Source organism: Thermobia domestica, chromosome 12, assembly GCF_964235325.1.
Source record: "Thermobia domestica chromosome 12, izTheDome1.hap1.1, whole genome shotgun sequence".
NCBI classification, from domain to species: Eukaryota; Metazoa; Arthropoda; class Insecta; order Zygentoma; family Lepismatidae; genus Thermobia; species Thermobia domestica.
Window position 1 is genome coordinate 71,491,173 of NC_137465.1, and position 14,067 is coordinate 71,505,239.

General features: G+C 36.4%; 1 protein-coding gene across 5 annotated transcripts in view; it reads right to left on the reverse strand.

Annotated features, from left to right (window-relative positions):
• Window positions 1-14,067, reverse strand: part of polybromo (protein) — a 251,788-nt gene that overhangs the window by 167,873 nt on the left and 69,848 nt on the right. For all 5 annotated transcript variants that reach the window (XM_081733781.1, XM_081733778.1, XM_081733782.1 and 2 more), the window contains 2 exons: window positions 9,945-10,207; window positions 7,441-7,625 (listed from right to left, as the gene is read on the reverse strand). In XM_081733781.1, the coding sequence (XP_081589907.1) occupies window positions 7,441-7,625; window positions 9,945-10,207 (448 nt within the window). The remainder of the gene's footprint in view (window positions 1-7,440; window positions 7,626-9,944; window positions 10,208-14,067) is intronic.

Below are 14,067 nucleotides of genomic sequence, written 5' to 3' on the forward strand. Positions count from 1 at the left end.
TACGAAAGAATTTGGGGTTCGAATCTGGTTCACTTAATTTTGATTTATTTTTAATCAACGTTAATGATTTTTTTAAAAAATATTAATATCTTTTCGACAATTTAATTTCGAAGTGATGTCATCAGCATAATGCGATGAAATATGAGTATGTTGCGTCACCAGGCTGTCCAATGAAAAATAGTGACTAATGAGAACTGTGGACTGCAACTTTTTTTTTTTTTTTTTTTTAAGTTACAATACCACTTATCTGAAATGTTTATTCAAATAGAACCTCGTAAGTTGATACATGAATTGAAGCGGTTGTAGAAATTGGTGAAGTAGTCTTGGTACACTTGTTTTGGAATTATCTCCAAAATTGTGGTCGAAGCCTTTTGGATGCCTGGAATACTATCGAAACTACTTCCTTTCAACGCCAATTTCAGTTTCGAAATAGCCAGAGATCGCATGGAGCAAAATCTAGAGCAGCGTTTCCCAACCTTTCTCAACTTGCGGCACACTACAGGTGTAACTTAAATTCTCGCGGCACACTCATACAGATATTATTATTATTATTATTATTATTATTATTATTATTATTATTATTATTACTATTATTACTATTATTATTATTATTATTATTATTATTATTATTATTATTATTATTTGTAAATATAAAATACAGTGGTATTTTTTTCTGTGATTACTGATATTCTTTTCACAGAGAAGAAAGCTCGATCACTGGTTTTCCCCCGTGGTAAATCATTATGTTTATTTTTCATTCTATTGCAATGAAATAAGAATGACTCAGGTTTTTAAAAATACACTTTCTTTTTCGAAAACTGTATCTAACCTTTCACTAAGAACGAAGATCATTAAATAAGGAACGAACAAACAAATCTCTTTTACTTTCAAAACACAAATGTAGGTAATTTGTATGCATGTTTGCTTTGCAAAAGGATTGAATGATATTTTAAAATTTTAAGTTACGAAATAGTCTGCAACAATAAAGAAGCGATAATGGTCATACCAATGATAACAAATACTTTTTTCAACATTAAAAATGTGAAGAAAAGTAACCCAGCATAAAACTTAAAATTGTAGATTTATAGTAGAGGTTCACAGTAATGTGAAATACAAGTATACATTTTTTCCAATGTCTTGCAATTTGATTGCTATAGAATTAATAATTTTGTTTCGATCTCCTCGCGGCACAGCAGCGGCCCATTCGCGGCAGTGTGCCGCGGCACACCGGTTGGGAAACGCCGATCTAGAGAATATAGGAAAGGGGTAACAGATCTCCACAATTCCGTTTTCTGCCACAAACTGGCATAATATCCTGCTCTTGTGCACGGATGCATTATCGTGCAATAGGAACCATGAGCCTTGTTGCCGATATTCAGGTACAACTCGACGAATCCTGGCTAATAAACATTACGAAACACTCACGTAATACTAACGTTCACAGTGTAGCTTTCTGGAGTGAATTCTTTGTGGATAATGCCTTTGGAATCGGAAGAAAGTGAGTAGCGTTTTGATTCGGCTCTTCTGCATGAACACTTTCTTCGATTTTGAAGTCTTCATCCTTCATTTCCGAGTCTAATCGCTTTGTGAGTGATCCGTACTGAAAGCCTATGTTTCATTATCTATTACAACGCTTGACATGAATTCTGGATCCACATCAGCTGCTTATTTAACCTATCTGCAATGTTCTACTGAATGTGTGAGGTACAAACCGCGCACAGAAATCTTGTTTGGCTAAATTTTCTGCTAGAATGGGATGGACAGTGGACTTCGGAATTTCAGTGAGATCTTCGATGAACCTTGCAGATGCACAACGACACTTGCGTACAATCTCCAGAACTGTTTGGACGTTTTCGTCATTCGCATAGTCATTACTGGTCCTTGTCGTGAATCGTCTGTAACACACTCCTGAGCATCACGAGATCATGCATACCACCTAAACACATTCTAATGGCTCAATGCCTCACTACCGTCAACAGTTTGAATCATTTTAAACATTTGTGTTGCACTTTTACCCAATTTAAAACAAAATTTAATGTTGGCAGTTGCTCCACTGCTCCCTTTCCAACCGACGTTCAGCAGATACTGTCAGTCACAAGATCCGTACGCATCGAATGTTGCTGCAAGTACTTTGCAACTTTGACGGAATACAGTTGAAATGTGTTGCTACTTAGTACATATACTTCTCCATAGATGACAATGGTGCTTTCGTGACAAAAAAAAAAAAAAAAAAAAAAAAAAAATACTGGACAGGCTGTGTATCGTTCTATTCAGAGTGCAGTTCCATGATCTGTCAGTGTTGCCAGAATTTTTGGATCTGTCACTACATACATTTACAGAACAGACCGGAAGTTCCATTCTCTATTGTAACTGAACTGTCTGTTCTTCGCACGGGACGGTTAAGTTCATATAAAATAATAAATCTGTATTAGGATATGTATTTGAGTTGAAATTAATTTATAAAAACTCAGCTCGATCCAAATGCTAATTATGTTCAAAAATGTATTCATATGGTGCACCCGTTATATTTTGTGCACAATTTAAACCCTTTCCCCTTTAGAATACGCATTTTAATGAAAGTAACATGATAAAAAGTCAGCCAACTCGGCCACAACCATTTCACAGTTCAGCCATTAGCCGTGATGATGACAGAGACAATGTTTTTTTTTTTTTTCATATTGAGAAAAAATTTTCAAAATTTGTCGCCCTAATCTTTAAAATGGAATTTCTGAAAACACTGGGGTACGTGTCTACTTATTTTTATACGGAATGTATACACCAAATCTTTCTAACATAAGAAGTCTTGAGATTATTTTTAGCATACATTTTAAGCTCAATCTCTCCAATTTATGATACGCATTTTAATGAAAGTGATAAAATAAAAATCCAGCGGTAGGTATTAACTATGTTCAAAAGCACATTTAAAATGATTTACTTGTTCTTTCATTATGATGAAAGGTACCGTCGATTTCATTTTTATAATATACTACTCTAAATACCGCAGATACCTCATATTCGCATGGTAAGAATAAGTTTATGGAAAATACTTGAAAGGTATATTTGAACACCCTCTTAAGATACGCATTTCATTCAAGGTATAATGGAAAAACCCAGGTGAACCCAAGTGCTAAACTAATTTTAAATGACTTAACCTTTTCCTCACTTTCGCCTTTTTATGATACAAAGTGGTAAACTAAAATATATTAGAACACGCTCAGTTCGAGGTACGTGCTATGTTTAAAATCTCATTTCCAACAGTTCAACAGTCTTCTCGTAATGAGACAGCCAACGTCGATTTGTGTGGGAAGAAACAACTATAGAAATTAACCTCCCAATCCCTGAAAGTATAATTTTCTTAAACGCTGGGATACGTGTCCACTTATTTTTAATAAGGAGTTTCGTCTTTCTAATGCAAGGACTTGTAACATTCTTTTTTGGTATAAATTTTGAAAAAAAAAAAAAAAAAAAATGAAATGAAATCTTTGAGTTTTACGTCCCACGGTTATGCCGGTTAGGCTAAAGGAGACGGTGATGATGAGTAATGAATGACATGGTGGAATGAAAGAAAGTGGGAGGAACCCCGAGGAAACCCACGCACACGTGTCTGTCCACCACAAAGTTCACTTGGCGGGGGCTGGGATCGAACCCGGGACCCCAAGCACCAGAGGTGAACGCTCTATCACTGAGCCACCGCGGCCCCGGTATAAATTTTGAATCCCCCACTTCCCCCTTAGGACATGCATTTTAAGAAAGTAACATGATAAAATCCTAATTCGAGATAAATACTCACTACATTCAGAAATTCATTTTAAATCATTCAACTATTTTCTCGTGATGCGATCATAAACGAGATTACTTTCATTTTTATTTTTACGATAATTTAGATGTGAAGCCACCTGACGGCAAAGCAGAATGAATTTTGTAATGGAGTAGTAGAGAGTTTAAGATTTCATTCTTTCTTTCTCGTGAAGATGTGTTTCCACAAGGGCAAAAATGGAAGTATTTGTCACATTTTGACACTGTACGCAAAGAATGCTTTTTGAAGTTATACGCAAGGAACATTTTCACCAATATTGAAAATAACTTTCTCGGAACCGTGTGTCGTATTTCGCTGAGTGGCATTGCTATAGATTAAATAAGTGGAATTGAATGGTAGTTAGGATTTCGCACATTGTGCACCATATCTTAAAAGAAAAACAGGGATGTTCGGAGAAAAAAAAATATCATTGCACTAGCGTAACGCGTGGTATTGAAAGGTACAAAATGATTGATGTGTTACCTGAGATGAACTACAAGGTTTCCCTTACTCCCAGTATCGCTCAGGCAGTTAAGGTGATTATTATGTACGATACATACGATACGATGTGTTACACATAAATCTGCAAAAGGATTCAATTGCCACTTTCCTCATCCTCTGATATGAATGCTTCACCGCTATCGCCCAAGAGCCTAGATTCGTCTTCTTGTGAATAAAATAAATCATCCAAAAATGAAGATGATTCAGACGTGGTTCAATCGCTCTGCCTATTCCTAAATACCAAATAATGAGCATGACATGAGCACAACATCCAACCGTCCGTGCTCCATTTGTACATTCATAAAAATATCCTATAATGCAATCGTCCTCTTCCCGAGCAAAATCGTATAAAATTGAAGTGCAGTACTTCAACATTACTGTGCCTTGAGTGGATATGTGCACCAACAAGGTAACGCATTTGCATCCAACCAATCTGAGCATCGGAGATGATACATTCGCTGACTTTGACTCGATTTGTTTCCTTGCTTCGCAGACTCCAGTGCGATGGAACTCATAGTGCTTGTAGAGCTCAATGTGTATTCTCACTTCCATAAAATCTCAACAGAGCGAGCCTTAGGGGCATTTCCATTATAGTATTGACCCGTTTTCGGTCATGTTCCCGCTGAGCTACGGTTACCACTGCTTATGTGTGAAGGTCACGACCTCCACACACCAAATTGTATGCGCGCAACACAAACGGGAAAATTGGGCACTTTTAGAACAGCTCCTTTCACTTTGAATATTAATACTTCCATATTATCCATCAGATATCATAACTTGCTCCAAAATCAGTACATTTTTGATAGACTTACGACTTAATTTAACTTCTCGTCATTCTTGTCTATTCTTTATGGTCTACGTTGGTACCCACGCAATTGATATAGGAACGCAGGCAGTTTGAAACTGACCCTGAGCTTCAAAAGATTCTGATTACGGAATCTACATCATACTTCAAACTTTTCCAGTCATTATAATTTTATTTAAAAAACAATTCATGAGGAAACGCTACATTAAATAATAATTTTAAGAAAATAATAAAAAGTACACTTTCTTGCTCAAATTTCTTAAACTAAATCATGTTATTCTACAGTAATTAACGAAACATTCTCTTGTGAAATATGATCAAAATTACAAGGCGTTATCGGGAAACTTCGCCGAAGAAAACTCACCTCTAGAAGTAAAACTACCCCTTGTGGATTTTTTCCGTAAGAAATGAATTATGCCATATACTAGTGTTATTAATGAAATATTTGTTTATAAGGTATCAACAAAATTGCATGAGTCATAGTTGAGAAAATAAAAAAAGTAAATAAATTAACCTCTCACCCCCCCCCCCCCAAGAATAAACTACCTTGTAGATATATTTTCACGCACATGATTTATGCAGTATTATGGGATTATTACTGAAATCTTTATTTATGAAGTATCAACAAAATCATCTGAGCCATTTTGAGAAAATCGCCTGAAGAGAAACATCTTCAAGGGTAAACTACTCATGTGGATATTCTCAGGACATGATTTATGCAATATTATGGAATTATTAATGATATCTTTAGTTATGAAATATAAACAAAATCACCTGAGTCCTCTTTGAGAATATCATCTGAAAGGAAACTCACCTCTAAGAGTAAACTACCCGTTGTGGATATTCACATACGAAGTAACTTATGCAACATAAGAGTGTTATCAATGAAATATAAATAAAATCGCCGGAGTTGTTTCTTAAAAAATCATACAAAAAGAAACTCGCTTCCAAGAATAAGCTACCCTTTGTGAACTTTTTCCCCTTAAGAATGACTTATCCTGTATTTTAGTGTTAACAGTGAGACATCTATGTATGAAATGTGAATAAAATAGCCTTGTTCTTGAGAAAATCACTCCCAAGAGTAAACTATTCCTTTTTGGATTTTTTCAGTACAAGTTAGCTATGCCATATTGTCAAGTTAGTAATGAAAAATTTATTTATTTAATATGATCAAAATAGCGTGAATCGTTTCCAATCGATTTTTTTTAAGCCCTCAAGAGTAAACTATTTCATGTGGATTCTTGACGACAAATAAGTTATGCAATAATATCAGGTTATTAATGAAATATGAAAAGCGCTTGGGTCATTTTTGAGAAAATTGTCCGAAAAAACTCCCTAGAATAAACTACCCTTCGTAGACTTCTTCAGGACAAATGAGATATGTCATACTGTTAAGTTATTAACGAAATATTTATTTACTAAATATGAACAAAACGCCTGAGTGAAAAAGAACTCACTCTCAAACTCTCTCATAATTTTTCCAAGCAAAATTACTCTGGCCACACTTTAGGGTTGTTAATGCAATATTGATATGTAAAACATAAAATTGTTAGAACCGTTTTTGAGACTTTTTCAACTTTTTACTTCCACCTTCCAGTAATATCGCTTTATTTTTTATTTATTTATTTATTTATTTATTTATTGTTTTTTACTTTCACCTTTCAGTAATCATCTGGTTTAAAATCTGGTGCAGATAGACTGAACAGCACGGCCTCTAGGCCAGTAAACAAGTTTTTATGAGACGAACTGAAGGACAGATATTCAGAAGGTCATTTTATCAGTATGTAGGACCCAAGAAATATGTCAATTCGTTGAAATATCGAATTCAATTTGTGGCATTATCACCATACTTTCTCCCCCTATCATCGCTTGACTCGAAAGTTTAAAAAAAAAAAAAAAAAAAAATCACAATGCTTTCTTTTAAAACTACACTTCCTTCTCTCTTATCATCGCCTGAAAATTTAAAAAAGAGTTATTCTCGCAAGATTACAATTTGTTTTATGTTCTTGTCTTCATATAAAGCATTTTAAATAAAGAGTTTTAATGGTGCGTATTTCCATTATTTTGTTTCTATGAAATAATAGAAATAGACTATAAATTCGCAAATAGGCTATAAGTACTTATATGGAAGTACAGTAATATCCAGCTTGCACGTAAGAAAATAAAAATGTTAAGTTATATTACAGGTACGAACAGACTGTCATAGCATCTTTCTGAGTGATAGATACTGATATTACGTCAAGGTAAAATTAAGATACCGAAGAGATTATCTAACCACACTTGAACAACTACAGTATTTCGTGTTCGTGAAATTAATAAATAACAGCTGCGTTCTTACCTTGTCCGGTGGAAAACGAGTGAATAGTGTCATAGAGCTGCCATTGAGGATTGTCTATATCTTCAACGTCATCGTCATCCTCTTCTTCCTCTTCAGGAACTTCTTCTTCTTCTTCAGACTCTTCTTCATACTGAAGAGCAGCAGTAATGGCCGACATGGATTGACCTACACGCAGCCTTTTGCTCCTGAAATGATTAATATACCATGTACTGATAGGGATGTTTATACCGTATTATATATAGCTGCGTGTTGAACCTTCATGTCATGGCTTTACATATAGTTATAAATTACTTACTTCTAGCATTCTATTTTTGTCTACAATTACGAATTTCCTCCCTAATCAACACCATCTTTACGAAGACATTTACGTGTTGGGTGGAGAGGATTGCGTGCTACAGTGAAATTTAGCCATGTCGGTGGTAGTTCATTACCAGAAGGGCCATCCCTATCGAATTTGTCTACATGGAGTAGCCAGACGAAGAGTGTCTTGGAAAAAGACAGCAGTTCTTCCAGTAGTCAAATTGGCGGAAATCATAGTGATTGGTTTTACAAAAGAACATGTGAGAGCATAGAAGAATTAGAACGAATTGGGAAGCAAGAGGAAATGTATAAGGAGGTAAAAACTATGGAACTTTGTAAGAAACAAGGGAATATTATGATGGTAGTAGAGAATAAAAATGGAAAGGTAGTCAGCGAGAGGAGTGGAGTTTTAGGAAGATGGAAATAATATGTTGAGGGCTTGAATGAGAGTAGGGATAAACCGCGTGGCCTATATATTGAAGAGAGAAAAGGAAGTTCGCGAGGATGATAAAGGATTTAATATTCCTCAGGATGAGTTCGGATTGATATATTTCCAATCGAATTCATTAAGAATGTGGGAGACTGAGGCAAGAAAGGATTGTTTCGACTCTGTATTGAAACACATAAAACAAGAGAGTGGACAAAAGGTTTCCTAAAGAATATGATAATACCATTGACTAAAAAATCGAACTCAGAAAGATGTGAAGACTACAAAATATTATTTCCATAATGTGGCAGACTAGTGTTTACTGACAAGATAAACAGTATGATAAAATGCCCAATTTCTCAGATTATTGTAGATCATCGAAACAAGAGAAAGTAATATTTTTATACAGACTGTATGAAAAGTATAGTAGTTTCTTTGTCGCAGACTGTTCGTACAAAATACAGTAATGTAACAAACAATAGAACTGTTTACTCTCATCCTTTTGAATTCTTGTTTTTATTCTCTTAATATACTTTTGCTTTTACACTTACTCAAGATATTACTATAAACTTCTCTCAGTCCGTTACTTACGAGTTGGGTTGAAGATTTCAAAAGGGTTGTGTATTTTGAAACTATTTTCCCAGATCAATAAATTATCTTTATTTATTTTTGGCTTTTTTCGGTAATGGAGTCAAGCGTCTCTTATTAAAACCACTACTGGCGTAACAGCCCTTATGAAACCAACGCCTACCAGCTGGCTTGTGGCACACATACCTATGGGGTGATGTGTGGTCAGCACATCAGCTCCCCTTCTCGTTAATGGTAGCTTTTTAGACCTCAGTTCGCTACTTCTTTCTTTTGAATAATTCCCAAAACGTTGGATGGACGCCGCATTGCAAACACCATCAAATGAGTACGAATGATCATACATCTCTCCTCTGACCAGACCCGGTAGTGTTTGACTTTGCTGATCTGACGATAGAGCGTTGCTTTGCGCTTACAAGGTCTGTCCTGAAAGTAATGTCAGTGAATTTATTGTGAAGCGACTGTATGTCGGAGCGCGGTCTAACCGGTTGAAACTGGTAGTGGGGGAACCCAGCTAAGCAGCGCTTCGTCGCTCAATGTGCTCCGAGCACCCGGACAGTGAGGACATGCCTTTCCGTGAGGGTTGTTTTTTGATCTTGTGGAAGTGAAAATACAGCGCTCGTTAGAACAAAGATTTGCGATCAAGTTTTGCGTGAAACTTGCCAACTTGGCTTGAAAGTATGGTCAATGATTAAGATGAAACAAGAATTTCTTGATTTTGAGAGCTGGAAGATTGTTCGTACTTCCCAGCTCCATTAGTTCTTAATTTGTCTTTATCTTATCTGAGACATTACTTAAGTTATATACGTGCTGAAACAGGAACAATCATTAAAAGTAACAAAATCAACACGAAGAAAAGTATATTTACTGCTTGTTAGACTAGCCAGACTGTTATAGGTTCTCTGTTGATGATGAGCTCGATTTTTAGCAACGAGGCTATATAAGACGTGGACCTATAGCTTAACGTGGAATAAGAACCACATGAACTTCCGCTGGGAATCGAATCTGCGTATTCCGCGGTTCAGAGGCGTATACTAACCATATAGTCACGAAGTAGCTCTCCTAGTTTTCTGGTTTCATGAAGCAAATATAAGGATAGAAGTTTCCAATCTTTCTAAACCTTGTAATCCGTTTACTACGAAACGCCAGTCTTAAGAATCAGTCTCCAAATAAAAAATTAAAACTCATTTACCTGGGTCTGTCAGCAGCTGTTTTTCCCGAGGGAAATTTGCCATGTTCAATTTCCACTTTTCTTGCTGAAATTATTTTTTTCAGAGCTTTAGCATCTTTGTATATCTGGGAGCCTGGTTCATTAAATGTACATGCGTTCTTTGTCATTAGCAGAAGATCTTTCTCAAGCTCATTTAAACACGTGTATTCAAGCTTCTGTATTTTTGTTGCAATGATCTTCAAGTCAATAGGACTTTCAATCACTTCGTAGTACTCAGGATATCTCTGCAAAAAAAAAGTTAATTTTAGGAGCAGGTATTATCTACATAGAAGCTAAAGAAAACTATTATCTTCAAAATTTCGGGTAGAAGCTAAAGACAACTATCACCTTCAAAATTTCGGAAGTAATTCTTTATATTGAAAGTAAGATACAATATGAATGGTCTGAAACACGCCTCCTTTCAGAGTTATAAACCACCGAGAGTGCACAGAAGCGTTTTCGAAATGCCAGTAATCTAGCTTGAAAACTAAGATCTTGCATAGGCAGTTCGATAACTTAGTAAGTTTCACTTAAATACATATATATTCCTGAATCTTATCCTGCATGTATCCTTATAATAGAACTTAAAGTAGCAACTGCGTAGTAAGTGCTAGTTATCTTTCTCATACTAAGAACCACCTTCTAAGACTCGTTGCGTATGTTTTTAACCTGCAGTGCAGGAGGATCTTATTATCTGAAATTAGAAATGAATCTGGAAGCAGACACATGATGACCAATCACTTACCAGAAACTGATTAAAACATTAATACAAAACACAAATAAAAGAAAACTGATAAGCACTTTCACTAACGCTTAGTAAAACACGAAGGAAAAAGATAACAGATAAGGGTGTTTCTAATAATCGTTTACAACGCTTGGGAGGTGATTCTACTCATAAAAACAAGAGAAGAATTCCAACAAATATGTAAACATTTCCTCGGAAGCGCTTCGTTTCAATTCCAAAGAAAGTGAGGGATATTTCATTACCAGAAATGAGTTTGATTAGTGATATATGGAACAACATTTCAGCAATTAACGAATATTCGTTGGCAGAATGTCGATATTTCGAATATATAGCAACAAATTTCAACAAGTGGCAACAAGATCAAATAGAACCAAAATGGCAACAAGTTCATCATCAATTCACTTGATCGGGGATCAAACTTAAAACCACTTGCACAAGGTATGAACGCTCTACTACTGAATCATAGTGTCCCCTCGTAGCAGACAGAAGATCGATGATCACCAGTGGAAGATGATTACATGCAGAAGACAAGAATAAAAAACTACGTAACAAAAGAACTAAAAACAGCTGTGTTAAGGAGTAAATACCTTAGAAAGTATGAATACATGAACTTTCTAGATGAATACCGGTAAGAAGGGAACACTACTGACAAGGAAGGGTCACGCAGTGGCTCCGCTGAGATCCAAACGAGACAATTGTATTTGCATTTGATATGTTATAACTAGATGAATCCCAAAGTTATACGTGCCACCGGGCGGAATATCGTGAGTTACAACATATTTTGTAATGTAAGAACTACAAAAAATTACCTGGCAGAATAGTTTGAACCGGGTCATTTGTTCGGAAACGATTGGGTAAGTGGAAACCTCGGCCAACACGTATTTTTAACGACAAACATTTGAGATAAAAAAAAAACTTTGTCCCAGGGTCCCCAGCAGGGTCCCAGATGGGTCCAACTCAAAATTTTTAAATGGCAAGAGGAGTTAAGTGGCACATCATTTGAAAGCTGCTGTAAAATGAAAGAAAATGCAGCAAGTTTCGACTCTCTACAACAACCCTGTGCAAAATGGCGACGGGTCAAAGTGTAAACAAAAACTTAAATTAAAAAGTCCATGGCCACCCCTATAAATCGGAAACGGTAAGACAAATATGAAAATAGGAAAGGAAGTATGGCATTATTTTCAAAGTACAACGATTTAAGTTAAAACGTCTTGTCCCATGGTTCCCACATGCTTCCAGGTGGGGTCCAACTAAAAAGTTTCAAATGGCAAGTGAGGTAGCACATCGTTTGAAAGCTCTTGTTAAGTGAAAGAAGATGGAGCACGTCTTGACTTTCTACGATAACCCTGTCCAAAATGCGGAAGGTCAAAACGTAAACAAAAGCTTAATTGAAAATCTGTGGCCACCTTGCATCCCCAAGATGGTTGCTTAAAACCTATATCGAAAGGATAAGCATACCAAACTGCTGAAGCTACGAAAACCAAATTTGGCATGAATGTTGATTAGTAAGTGACGAAAATATACGAAATGTTTAAAAACGCGACATATTGAGTTCAAAATGCCGCACTTTGTATCGAACGTATGTCCAGCTCACACCGCTTGTGTTGGAGAAGCGAAATGTGGTATTTACGTGTATGGTTAATAGTAGATATCCACAAAATATCACAAAGTATAATCTGTAATCCAATATGGCGTGAAAAATGAGTTTGTATATAAATATGTTATGTCTTGGAATACTGTGACACAGCTCGATGTACTGAAATGACTTACACATGGTTTGGTACTACTCGCCAATCTTGCAAATGATTTTTTTTTTTTGGTATATTTGATATTGCTTGAAGTATTGCGATCAAACCAACGAATGACATGCAAATGTAACCATCACGAATACGTTAAAATAGAGCCCCCAACCTGACTAGTGCAGACCTTTTTTATTTTCACATTTGTCTCACCGTTTCGAATTTATAGGGGTGACCATGGACTTTTCAATTAAGTTTTTGTTTATTTTTTGACCCTCCGCCATTTTGCACAGGGTTGTCGCAGAGAGTCGAGACTTGCTGCATTTTCTTTCATTTTACAACAGCTTTCAAACGATGTGCTACTTAACCCCCCTTGCCTTTGAAAATTTTGAGTTGGACCCCGTCTGGGATCCTGCGAGGATCCTGGGGCAAACTTTTTTTAATCAGAAAAAATGTGTCCTTGAAAATAATGGGATACGTATTGTCCGAGTTTTCCATTTACCCAACCGTTTCCGAACAAATGACTCGGTTCAAACTATCCTTCCAGCTTTGTAGCTTTTATATTACAAAATATGTTGTAACTCACGACATTCCGCCCGGTGGCACGTATAACTTTGGGATTCGTCTAGTTATAACATGTCAAATGCAAACACAATTGTCTCGTTCGGATCTCAGCGGAGCCACTGCGTGACCCTTCCTTGTGAGATGTAGTGGAGGACTGTCCACAAAGGAACACCTTATGTATTGTTTAAATAATATAGACAAGGCGTGTAGAATGAGTTCACTCCGTACCACCGTGGCGATAGCCGTACGAGCCGGGTTTCTTATCTCCCTCTGATACAAATTCTTAAATAGTGCTGTAAATGGTATTGAAACTGTCCACCAATGGATTCATTATGCAGGTAACTTACATACATTTGATGTCTGGAAGGTCAAAAACGTTAGCAATTCTCGAGATCACCAAGCTAGTTATAGTAACATGGGAAACGATCTCTTCGTCTGTTACGATATAGAATTCGAACACAAAACGTTTCATCTCACCACACAAAAATCCAATGAAATAATATAGCTTGCAAGACATATGCCCACCCCGGCTAATCAGTGACCTACAAATATTTGATTGAGAAAGTTATAATATTTGCGTCAAAATAAGCATATGCATCGTCGTGTTGGAACCATAGTCACTGGCTAATCACTAAGGCACACTCTCTGAAAGTTCCGGGTAACATCGCAAAAAATGGTAAGATCTACGGTTATCAGCATGGTGGTACAAAAGGAAACTCATTTCACATGTTTGATCTTTGCATCCTTGGACAGTCGATATTATGTTCCTTTGTGGGCAGCCTCCCACCGGTCTTCTCATAATCTTATCGTCTTGCCACTATTCGCCTCGAAAGTTTCCGTTCCCAAGCTTTCTCCGGTGTCTACCTCTTTATCACAATCGATTTATGCTTTTTGTTACATAGCCGCTGTTGTCTTATTTCCACGTTGTTATCATATCTCATTTGTTGTCAACGACCTTTGATCTGCTACGAAGAGGAAAGATGGCTCAGTGATTAAGAGCTTATCCCTGGTGAAACGGGTTCCAGATCTGATCCTTGACCAAATGAGATGATGATAA